The sequence below is a fragment of the Muscardinus avellanarius genome (assembly GCF_963383645.1).
Source record: "Muscardinus avellanarius genome assembly, chromosome: 1".
Lineage (NCBI taxonomy): Eukaryota > Metazoa > Chordata > Mammalia > Rodentia > Gliridae > Muscardinus > Muscardinus avellanarius.
Genome location: NC_137786.1, coordinates 187781622 through 187794479, shown reverse-complemented (window position 1 = coordinate 187794479; position 12858 = coordinate 187781622). Strand labels below are relative to the sequence as shown.

The 12858-nt window shown below is 45.6% G+C and overlaps 1 protein-coding gene across 1 annotated transcript in view; it reads right to left on the bottom strand.

The window, feature by feature from the left end:
* PARVA (parvin alpha) overlaps window positions 1-7035 on the bottom strand; it is a gene marked incomplete at its 3' end in the record, with an annotated part of 169563 nt that extends 162528 nt beyond the window's left edge. The window contains exon 1 of the mRNA XM_080705250.1: window positions 6761-7035. Coding sequence (XP_080561376.1) covers window positions 6761-6896 — 136 coding nt within the window. The 5' untranslated portion in view covers window positions 6897-7035. The remainder of the gene's footprint in view (window positions 1-6760) is intronic.
* Window positions 7036-12858: the final 5823 nt, after the last annotated feature.

The following is a 12858-nucleotide window of genomic DNA, read 5'->3' as shown; positions in this document are numbered from 1 at the left end:
TTCATTGATTATGTCTCCTCTATTAGGACGTAAGCTTCTGAGGACAGGGATTTTTGTCTGTTTGCCTTTCCAGCACTAACACAGTGCCTGGTACCCAGAGGCATTCAAAAAATAATTGAAGAACAGATGGAAATATGGGATCAGGAAATGGGGAAGGAGAAGCAAGCGCAGACAAGGTCCATTTCGAGACCTCTGGGGAGCAGCTTAAGAGGAAACCAGCATCAGATTTCTTCAAATGGGAAAGATCCAAACATATTAACATAATGTTAGAGAACAGAGCAGCAAGAAAAAGACAGGGATGTGAGAAATAGGGCATCTGGCATTCCCAAGCCTGGGAGGAAGCCCAAAAGATCAGCCTCAGGAGCCAAGGGAGAGGGCACCTCTGGGAAGGGACCAGGACAGGATGGGAGCATGCAAGGAAAGATGGGACATGGTGGGACTGGGCTATGTTAAAAGGATTATTAAAGGATTACTAAAAGGATAATTACATTAAACCAGAGGCAAAATAGAACACTTGCTAGAATGTGTGAGGCCCTGGGTTGGCTCCCCATCACTGCAAGATGACAATGATGATGATGATGATGATGATGATAAAAAAAAAACAGGGTGCAGTGGCACATGCCTGTAATCTCAATACTTGGGAGGCTGAGACAAAAAATCAAAGGTTTGAGGCCATCACAGGAAACTCAAAGAAGCCTTTTTACAAAATAAATAAAATTGGGCTAAGGGTGTAGCTCAAAGGTGGAGCACCCCTGAGTTCAATCCCTAGTACCATAAAATGATAATGATTAATTAATTATGACATTTAAAGCTTTCATTAGACACCTTGGGCACTGAGCAAAGTGTAAAACTCTGGGGATAAGAATATAACTGATGGGTAAAGACAGGCACATCCACTGCTGCTGACTCAACCTAGGGGTACCTTCAGCTGGCAGGTAAATCAAGACAGTGTCCTGAAAAAGCACGTCTTAGGGACACATCTGGAGGAAGAAAGATGAAAAGTGGCCCTCTGCTAAGTAGATTCCAAATGACTAATCTAAGAACCAACACAGGAGGGCCATTTTCAACATAAATGGGCTGGAAACCCAGCAGAGAAGATCCATAGAGAAAAACAAAGCCACCTAGCTACAGCTCGTGAGAATGGGCCCAGATACTTTGAAATGTGACATCTTAGCAAATAGGAGAATCAGATTTGCAAAGACAGGCCTCTTGGCTCCTAAAGGGACCAAAAAAAAAAAAAAAAAAAAATCCCACAAAAAACAGTGCATGGGTTTTTGTACTTTCATGGGTTTACTTGACTATTTACAGACTTATAGAACTTTCTGCAATCTATAACAAAAAAAAAATGACTTCAAATGTCAAGATTCTTTAAAACTGAGTTGTCAATTTTAATAGTTACTATTATTTATGTGATGTATACTGCATACATCTTATTTGAGCCACAAGAATTCCATGTAAAAAAGGAACCTTTAGCCGGGCGTGGTGGCGCGGGCTTGTAATCCCGGTGCTTGGGAGGCGGAGACAGGAGGATCACGCTGGTTCGAAGCCAGCCTTGCTGGCTTAAGAGACTCTGTTTCCACATAAAAATATTAAAAAATAGGTCTGGGAGTGTAGCCCGTGGGAGTGTATCCCGGAGGTAGGAGGGCTTCCAGGAACCCCAGTACCACCAAAAAAAAAAAAAAAAAAAAAAAGGAACCTTTATTTTCATTTTATAGATAAGGAAACAGAAGCTTAGAGGTTCTAAGGAATTTGTCCTAAGGGGCTAGAACAAAAATCAACCCAAATGTGTCTAATCCTAAAGATCATGCTTTTATCTCCTATTCTCTCTTGCCTCTCTAACACTGTTTTTTCATAGAAAATGCAAGCATGCCGGGCGTGGTGGCGCACGCTTGTAATCCCTGCGCTCGGAAGGCGAAAACAGGAGGATCGTGCTGGTTCGAAGCCAGCCTCACTGGCTTCAGAGACCCTGTTTCCAAATTTAAAAAAAAATAGGTGTCTGGGAGTGTAGCCTGGAGGTAGAAGGGTTTCCAGGGAACCCCAGTATCACCAAAAATAAATAAATAAATAAAAAACGCAAGCATGAGGATATGTTTAATATATTTTAATGGGAGGGCTGGGGGTATGCTCAATGGCAGAATGCTGAATTCAATACCCAGAGGAACACAGAAAGAATCAAATGAATGAATGAATGTGAATTCTTGGGCCCAAGAGAATTCTATACCAAAAGTTAGTGATGTTAGTAATCTGATGTTAGTAATCTTAAGGCATAACTAAGAATGGAAGGTTCTGGAATACCAGGGGGGAAGTAGAAGAAGGCAGATTCAGCAAAACACAGAGCTACAAGCTTATGCAGGATACAGAGCAGGCTCTGGCCTTTCTGAAGTGGTGGCCCATGGGCCCTAGATAAGGGCAGCCCTGATCACTGAGATCCAGCACACACTAGGAACAGTCATTTAACACCAACTCCATGGCCTTCTTTGGCTTGCAGAGCCAGCCACTTGCAGCAGTGAGTAGCTACAGCTGAGGGTGGTCAACCCCTTTAGAAGAAGCCAGAGCTCACCAGTTCACCCAGGTAAGGCTGCTGAATTCACTAATAGACTCAGAAACAGAATCAAGACTTTATAGTTATATATAACAGGGATAAAAGATAATAAACTTGGTTTCAAAAACCCAACTGAGGCCGGGCGTGGTGGCGCACGCTTGTAATCCCCGCGCTTGGGAGGCAGAGACAGGAGGATGGCGCAGGTTCGAAGCCAGCTGCGCATACTGGCTTAGGAGACCCTGTTTCCAAATAAAAATATGAAATAGGTCTGGGAGTGTAGCCTGGAGGTAGAAGGGTATCCAGGAACCCAGTACCACCACCAAAAAAAAAAAAAAAAAAAAAAATGATCAAAAATCCAATTGAGTAAATCCAAACTAGAGAAGAGCATGTTTTAGAAGCAACAAGTATAAAAATGACTTTGAGTAAGCTGATAACAAACTCAATAAGAGATGGTGTGCTATAGCTGGAAGAGTAAAGAAAAGCACCCTTGGCTGTGTTAACAGAACAGTGTCTGTGCTAGAGTTTGGGAGGTGACAGTCCTATTCCGCCTGGCTGGTTGGCTTTGGACTACGGTACGATGTTGACTTTTGGGAAGCTCACTTTGACAGGGTCTGCTAGGTTTCTCCATTTCCCCCTGATGTAGGATATAAGAAATAAACAGGTTTTTATTATAGTTTTATAAATTTCATATTAACATATTTTATTATTTATTAGAGACAGGAATAGAAAGGAAAAGTAAAATATGACTTTAATACAGGAACCTGGTGCTACGGTGCTTCAATTTTTACTTCCCTAACCAGTTCTCTTTCCCAGGACTGTCTCTCCCAAATTTCTGGAAAATCTGTAGATCCTAGAGTTAACTGAAAGAAACTATAATTGCCTTGTGCATTGTTAACAAGATAGATAAGATACCTTGAGAAACATATAATTTAGGACACTCTCCAGCTTACCTATTAATCAGATAATAAAGGCCTTGTTCAGACCACCACAAAATGCCTCAGGACTAACCAGACTGTGATCATCTTTACCTACCTCCCCTAGCCCACCTCTCATGAAAGTCCTCTATCCTGCAAGCCGGGCATGGTGGCGCACGCTTGTAATCCCAGCATTTGGGAGGCTGTGACCGGAGGATCAGGGTTCGCGGACAGCCTCAGCTACTTAGTGAGGCCCTCTGCAAATCAGTGAGACCCAGTTTCAAAATAAAGAATAAAAAATAGGGCAGAAGTTATAGCTCAGAGGTCAAATGCAAAAAAAAAAAAAATGCCTGCACTCCCTAACTCCCTAAAAGATCTCTGTTCCTCTTGAGATGGCCCGCATTCTCCCTTGAATGTGTATTTCTTACTTTCCTAAATAAACTTCCATGTCTCTGCCTGGCAGATGATGAAATTTTGTTTCGTCACATTAGTCAAGGACTCCATTGATTCCAAGTTCCTGAGCTGAAGAATGGACTATCACCCCCAACACCCCCCCCTGCCCTCTGTAATCTCTTCTCTGCTGAGGAATCTGTAGGAGCTGGTTCCTACAAAGTGCCTCCCTCAGCTTCCTTGCCACAGTGGCTTCCCAAGAGCAAAAGGAAAGCAAATCTGCCTTTCTCACACCATCCTCTCCCTCACCATCTGCACACCTGACAGTGCTGTGTCCTATGACAGGTCCTGTTGGACAGCCCTTCTTCCACAGCTCCAGCTCCAAACAAGTTCCAGTATGTCCTTCCAGGCTTATTGCTAGCCCCTAGGAACTGCAGCATCATTTTGATTTCCCTAAACTGCCCTCAGCTCTGTAAATAATCCCTTCACTAATTATTTTCAAAAACCCAATTAAGTTGTCCTGTATTTTGCAAGGACTTGACTGAAACTGAAGAGATCAGATGCCAGAGAACCTTTAAGTCATGTCTATGTAGGACAGCTCTAAGAACAGAGGGTATTTGAAGCTGAGCGAGGTGGCGCACGCTTGTAATCCCAGTATTTGGAAGACTGAGACAGGACGACTGCACAGGTTCGAAGCCAGCCTCAGCTACTTAGTGAGGCTCTCAGCAACTTAGTGAGACCCTGTTTCCAAATAAAGTATAAAATAGGTCTGGGAGTATAGCCCAGAGGTAGAAAAGTCTCTGGGTTCCACCCCAGTACCACAAAAAAAAAAAAAAAAAAAAAGAGGATGTTTGGCCTGATCAAGGAAAAAATTCTAGAAAAGTAAACCAGTCTACTTAAAAGAATAAAAGGCCACCATCGGACTCACTCTCCAGGCTCCATATATAGTAGTAGGTACAGAGAGCCCACCTTATGGCTAAATGTAAACTTTTCCCATAATTGGTAAATGTGAGGGTGAGTACTGTGTCAGGAACATTGTAGGGAAATGTGAGAAAGACAGTCTAGAAAATGGCTTTCCAAGCCAGGATTTCATGACAGGCCATCAACTGTTCACTAATCAATGGTTCACCAAAATATACCCCCCCCCCTTATCTTGTAGTTTCACTTTCTGTGATTTTAGTCACATGAGCTTAACTGCAGTCAGAAAAATTACATGGAAAATTCCAGAAATAATAAGTTGTTGTGCCCCATAAATAGAAAATTCCAGAAACAACAACAACAACAACAACAGCAACAACAACAACAACAAAATTCATAAGTCTTAAACTGCACATCATTGAGTAGCATGATGAAATCTTGTGCCATTCCACCTTCTCCTGCCTGGGACATGAATCATCATTTTCTCCAGCATATCCACACTGTATACACTACCCATCAGTATCCATCACTCAGTAGCCATCATCTCCAGCGAATCCACACTGTATACACTACCCACCAGTTATCAGTCACTCAGTAGCTATCACCTAACATCTCAGTTATCAGATTGACTATCAGTACATCAGTGATTGTGTTCAAGTAACCCCAAGTCGTGGCCTAACCCTGTATCACAGCACAGATGTCACTGACCTCATCACACACTGTAGCATCACACATCATGACAAGAAGGTGAGTACAGTATGAGTGAGACTTTTAGGGAAAGACTACATTCACATAACTTTTATTATAATATAGTGTCGTGATTGTGCGATTTTAGTTACTGTTGCTAACCTCTGACCATGCCTAACTCATAAACTTTATCATAGGTATGTGTACAAAAAAATTAACACAGTATATATAGGGTTTTGTACTCCATACTACCTGTGGTGTCAGATACCCACTGAGGGTTCTTAGAACACGTCTCTTCTGGATAAGGGGGTGAACTACTGTAATAAAATTGAGGAAATGCCTGAGGATGTGTTTTGCTGCTGCTTCTTTTAACATACATAACAGAGACCTTGGCTTTTGGTCAAGGTTTCTAATTCTCAATGCCTACGTTGTTTCTAAATTTTAAGATAACTTGAAAACATAAAACTTATTTTACATCTCAGCGTCACAGCTTTCCAAAGGGAAAATCCAATCCCCTGAACAATTTATGGAAAACATTTTTAACCCAGCAACTTCTATGCACACATCCAACACGACGAGCCCTCTTGAGAAACATCTCCACATTTTCAACGAAAAACAAGGATGCCAAATCCGTCCACGGGACAAAATGTCTTCCACACAAAGCACCCAGGGGGAAAAAAACAAGATCAATTCGTCGTGGTGGGGAAAAGAAAATCATTTATGTAAAAGCCCTGAATTCACAGCAGGGTCAGGGCTCATGATGCTAAGTTTGTATCTAACCCAGGTGTTCTTGGGTGAGAGTTTAGAATGTATCGTTTACTACACTGTAGGGCTGCTAGGACTGCCAGTTCTTCGCCCATTCATTCAACAAACATTTGATATTGATCAACTCCATTAACAGTGCCCTAGAGACTCATAAAAGAGCCAAAGAGGCCCACGCTGCTGTTGTGCTGCAAAGGACTTCAGCAAGTCCTCCAAACGACCTGATTTCGGAGACCAATGAAGGCACAGGGTGGGAGTGACGGCGCCCAGGAAGTCACCTGGGACCGGCGGGCCCGGGGCGCGGAGGACGCAGCCTGCGGCCCGGGTCCCACCGCCAGGTCCCAGCGCGGGGAGCCGGCGGCCTGGCCGGGCAGGAAGCCCTCGGCCGCGGCCTCGGCGCCCCGGCACCCGCTCAGGCCCCGCGGGGGCGCGCTTCGCTCCCGCCCGACCGCCGGGGAGGCGCGCACGCGCCGCCGGGCACCCGCCGCGCGCCCCCGGCCCGCGCCCCCGCGCCGGCCCGCCGCCCTCGGGGCCTGGCCGCACTCACCCTCCTTGGCTTTCTTCCTCCGGGCCAGGGTCCCTCCGAGTTTCCCCAGGAAGGAGTCATCTTTCTTGCGGGACGGCGGAGACTTGGGAGTGGGTGACTTGGGGACCGAGGGCGACTTCTGCGGGGAGCTGGCCATGGCGGCGGAGCGGGCAGCCGAGGGCCGAGCCGGGCGCCGAGCTGGAGCCGGAGCCGGAGCTGGAGCTGGGCGGACGCGGCGGGCGGCGGCGGGGCTGAGGCTGCGGCTTTCCAAACGGAAGCGGAATTATTCCAAGCATTTGAGGCAGCTCACGCTCGCCTTTCCCTTCCCTCGCTCCCTCCCTCGCGCCGCCCTCCTCCCTGGAAGGAGCTGCGCGCTCGCTGGGCCCGAGCCCCTAGGCTGCACGGAGCTGGGAGGAGGCCCCGGGGCTACCCTCTGCAGGAGGACTTGCGGCCTTAACTGTGTGTGTGGGTGCCTGTGTAACTCCCCCGGAACCTGGAAACTTTGTTGTTGTTGTTGTTGTTGTTGTTGTTGTTGTTGTTGTTGTTGTTGTTGTTGTTTTCTCGGGCTCTGCACCCTGCACACATCCTGGCACAAATAAGGATCTGAACTGAACCACCTCAGTTACTGGATCTCCCAGCTGCTTGGAGGAGTTTTATCTGCCCTAGCATTGCTGCTTGAAGTTATTAGGCCCATGTCTAGAAAGTGAGACATGTAAGAAAGTGAGCCAGCTCCTGGGAGAAATAACTGGAGTGAACCACGATGTGCTCAGGCCCCACCACACAGGCCACCGCCAGCCTCTCCTTCAGGAATCTGTACCCATGACTGTCACCCTCCTCTTCTCCACGCCCTCCGAAAATGAGAAGATGCAAGTTCATGAGCGCAGGGCCTAGGTTATTCTTGCAAGCAGTCGTGTTTCTAGCCGCTCAATGCCTTGTGCAAAGGAGGACCCCAAATGTTGGCGAAAACAGACACTGGTAGTTACACAGAGCAGTGTTAGGAGGACTCAAACTAGCAACTAAGAAGCACCTTGTATTGTGATTGTCCACTTCCTCTTAGCCCTGTGCAAGGCCCCATTAAATGAATAATAAAAGAGCAACTATTAGTATCAAAATAATAGAGGAAAAATTTGGTGGCTATATGCTCTATTTAGGCAGATTTCATGAATTGTTTATGTAATCTCTGTCATCCATCATCTTTTCTTTGGCTTTCTGTTTTCACTTTTCTATGATACTTTTATTGTATAGCTTAAAAGTTTAGAATAGAAGCAAACCAAACACCTCAAAAATCAAGGTAAAACTCAAATTGAAAGAGGCTTCCACTTTAAAAAAAAAAAAAAGTCTTTCTTCAGTATGAATGCCATCTATTGTGGATTGAATCCTGTCCCCTAAAACCAGTGTGTTGAAGTCCTAACCCACTGTACTTTATTTAGAAACAAGATCATTGAGGATGTAAGTTGTTGATAAAATAGCATGTCAGGTCACACTAAAATATGATAGGCAGCTAATCCAATAAGATTGATGTCCTTATGAGAAGAAGAACAGGTGTACATAGAATGCCGGGAGAGGATGATAGGAAGACACACAGGAAGGGGTTGGGCCTGAAGTCATGCAGCCATAGAGCCAAAGGATGCTTAGAAGATGCAAGGCAGGATCTTGGAGCCTTGAGGAACTGTGGCTCCGCAGACACCTGGATTTTGGACTTCTAGCCTCCAAAAGTGTGAGAGAATTTATTTCTCCTGTTTAAAGCCACCAGTTTGTGGTCCTTTGTTACAGCAGTCCTAGGAAACTAGCACACCACCTAAGGGACAAAATGGGAGAGCCTACTGACCAGGATGAGGGTTCTACAAAAGCTTTGGATCCCAATCAATAATCAGAGGTTGTTCGACCACATCAAAGCACGAGAGGAATGAAATGTTGAAAACAGAGTTAGGGAGTTTGCGAAGGAGGCAAGCACCAACTAGGTTATTAACAACGGCTTTTATCGAGAACCTGGCACCTTCCGGGAGTCTGCCGGCAGTGGGGGAAGGGACCAACCAGCAACGTGTCCAGAGAGTTGCACTTAGACCCAGTTGGCCGGCAGTGGCAGAGCGGAAGTACCGATGTTTTAGCGACATCTGTAGTCTCACGACCTCTGGAGTATGTCTCTCATGTCTCGCGATGTTTGGAGTCTTGAAGCACCTGGATTCTCGCATATCTCATCTTCTAGCCTCCAGGGTCCCACCTCCTGTCCCTGCCGCAGGGTCATGTGGGGGAGGGGAGGGACCCGACCTATCAAGGGAAGAGAGAAGCTAGCCAGAGCTTCTTGGGGACCTCTTTGATCACTGGGAGCAGTGTGTACTCTCAGAAGGAAAGCTGCATGGGGTTCTTAAGTGAGAAACCTCATGCACATTCCCTTGGGAACTCTGTGATATTCGTGGTGGCCTTTGAAGGCCAGTCGGCCAGTGAGTATGCCCTCTAGGAGTCCTACTTGCCTGGGTAAAAGTGGCCGAGATGGCAGGTTATGGTGAAAGAGAAAGGGCTTCTCTCGGTGGGCAGGGAAGAGGATCTCAGCTTTTGTTGGTAACATTGGACTAAGGATGGGATGTTTTTGTAAGACCCCCGCCGAGGGGAGACCCTCAATCAACCTCGGGATAAGCGACGTCAAGTACCACGAGAGACTTTATTTTCCTTGATGCAAAAGCAAAAGGTAAAAGTTTATTAAGGAGCCAGTGCACTGGGGCCGACTCGTATAGGAGTTCAGCCCCGAGCAACTGAAAGTGTGGATATTTATAGGGAAAAGACCACCAGTTGGGGGGGGGGTAGGGGTTTGGGCCAGATTGCATGCGTTTACAGAAAATTACAGAATCATTTGAAAAGTACATTCTGTAGTCAGGTGTTAGATAAGATACCAAGTGTAGTCAGTAAGCTCCTGGGTCAAGGCGCTCTGACCCAGTCAGTATAGATAAGATGGGGTGGGCTTATCGCATATTTTACATTCCTAAGCTGTGAGCTGCAGTAAAATATATTTTTCTTTTTAACTATTAGCTGGCTGCTAGGGGCTTATGATTTTTTCTTCTAAATGGAGCCTTTCATTTTCAAGGGTCTCACAGGATAATGTCAAACTGCCTCTGATCCAGTTGTGGAGAGATGTGTCCCAAGCACTTTGGAGCAGAGGGCCCGCTTTACCCTTTGTTTCATTGTGAGACCCGCCAGAAGTAAGAACATAACCTCCCTCATCCCATAGATGTGCACTGAGTTATTTAAGTATGACTGGGCAAAACACAACATGCCATTTTGCCCTGAACCATATACATATGGAATAAGTCTGTAGAATAAAGTTATTGTTCTCTCAGTGGCACCACCACCCTATAGGGGTGGAGTGTGGGAGGGACCCAGAGGAACTACAAGCTGGAGGTAAGGAGATGCCTCTACTCATCCTCTACAGCTATAGAGGGACACTTTGTCACATAAGCAGACAGAGCAAAATGTAACAGTGAACCATATATATAAGGAATAGGTCTGTAGAATTAAGCTGTTATTTTCCTAATGGCCACTCTGTGTGCTTTCTTCTTGCTGGGAATTTCACCACCCAAACCTCCCCTGCAACCACAGCTGACTTCTGATGCTTATAATAAACTGTAGACTTTGGTAGAGGGATATCCTCCCCTGAGTATCAGCCATAGATGTCAAGCCTCCAAATCAGTAGCTCCTATCTGAGTCATCCAGCAAAAGAAGGGAGAAGACACCCGGGAACAGCATAGGGGTTAAACCAGTGTGAGCCACTTCAGAGCAGCCAGGCAGCAGAGAACACCTGAGGCCCTAGTGATTTTACTGGTGTGTGGTTCATGTCACTGGCCACTTGAGATCACACCTGAGGTCTTGATTGTCCTCTGTCCTGCCCCAGGTCAGTGTGACCTCAGCTGGAGAGCCAGGCCTTCTCGGATACCCTTGTAATTGTCTTCTTCCCTGTTATGGGTTGGTTCTGGAATGTTCCCCAGAAAATCATGTTCTGTCAATGCAACAGTATTCAGAGGTGAAAAATTGAATCATGCAGGCTGGTCTCATCAGTGACTTAGTCCATTTATGGATGAATAATTTGAGTGGATTTACCTGGTGGTCATTGTAGGCAGGTGGGGTGGGCTGGAGGAGGTAGGTCACTGAGGATGTTGTCTTTGGGACTATATTAGTCCCTGGCCACTTCGTTCTCTCTGTTTCTGTCTCTGTCTCTCTCTCTCTTTCTCTCTCGGCTTCCTCTGCCAATGCCTAGGTAGTTTTCCTCCACTATACTCTGCTGCCATGATGCTTCTGCCTTATAGCCTGCAAGTTTCAGAGTTTTTTGTACTAAAACTCTGAAATCGTGAACCCAAGTAAATTTTTTTCTCCTCGAAGGTATGTTTGTTGGGTATTTTGATCACACCAATGAAAAAGCAAATGGATACACTCCCACACCCCATCTCCAGGCTAGTGTGACCTGCAGGAGCAAATGTCTTCACTCCCATCTTTGCTGATGGAGAGAGTAAAGCTAGTCAGACCTCAGATGATTCTCTTTAGGGAGGAGGGTTGGAAGCATCACCTCTAGCAATAAAATTGAACCAAATCTCCAAGGCTAGGTGATGTCATTAGGAAACACTGAAAGGTAGGCTGGAGACACTGTCAGCCAATGGGTGTGCCAAAGGCTGGACATCTGGTCAGCAGAGGTCAATTCAGGAAGATGGCCCAAAAGGAGAGTCAAACACCAACTGGTGAGTCAGAGGACATAAGAGAGGGGACAGTACTGGGAGCAGGGTGCCCCTGGCCTGGTTAACTGCTGACATTTCTTCTGGTGGAAACTGCCCATTTTGACCGGTGGTATTGTTTTTCTTTTCTTTTCTTTTCTTTTCTTTTCTTTTCTTTTCTTTTCTTTTCTTTTTTTGTGGGTCTGAGGATGGAACCCAGGGGCATTCAATCTCCGAGCTACACCCCCTGCCCTATTTTTTATTCTTTATTTTGAAACCAGCTCTCACTGAGTTGCAGAGGGCCTCACTAAGTAGCTGAGGCTGTGTTTTTGTTTCTGCTGTTACTATTTGAGCAATTCAAAGATCACTGCAGCCATTCCAATTAGAAAGTTATACTTGAAGCATTCCCATTTTAAAATGAAAGGCTGAATACAGCAGATGGCCTCTTGTAAGGAACCCCGAGGGAAAGAAGGACTATGGGAGGAAAAGGACCAACCCATTCCACAGGTGAAGACATTCACCTGAGTTGTCTGGTGAGATCCATTGAGCAGAGGCCCAGCTACAAGCACAGCCCTGAATTAGCCCGGGTTACAATGTGTGAGTATATTCATTCATTTTCCTTTGAGTTATTTATTTGTTTTCAAGTTATGTACATTTTCAAGCGTATAACTTGAAAATGCAATAAAATGAAAATACATTAGATGCAATGAAATGAAAATATGTTTTCTTTTTTTTTTTTTTTTTTTTTTTTTTTTTGGTGGTACTGGGGTTCCTGGAAGCCCTTCTACCTCCGGGCTACACTCCCAGACCTATTATATACTTTTTTTTTTTTTTGAAACAGGGTCTCTTACGCCAGCGCGGCTGGCTTCAAACCTGCGCCATCCTCCTGTCCCCGCCTCCCAAGTGCGGGGATTATAAGCGTGCACCACCACACCCAGCATATATGCTTAAAACTGTATACACTTATACACATGAAAATGTATTTTCAGCCGGGCGTGGTGGTGCACGCTTGTAATCCCCGCGCTTGGGAGGCGGAGACAGGAGGATCGCGCAGGTTTGAAGCCAATCTCACTGGCTTAAGAGACCCTGTTTCCAAATAAAAGTATAAAATAGGTCTGGGAGTGTAGCCTGGAGGTAGAAGGGTTCCATCCCTGCCGAGATTACTCGCTTCTCCTCGGCATCTGTGTGAGGGTCTCCCACGCAGTTAATTGGCTGGTTCTCAACGTGAGCGAAAGCCCCAAGAGAAAGTGATGTCTCTGGCCAAAGTACTCCCCCACTCTTAGATATTCTTTCATAACTATTATTCTTTTGGTAATGATTCTTTTAACTTTCCACACGAATTGCTCTGGTGATGTAAGATCAGGACTGTGAGAGAAACTGAGTCCGTGGAAAATAAACTTTCTGGTAATTTGTCTAAGCCTCTAA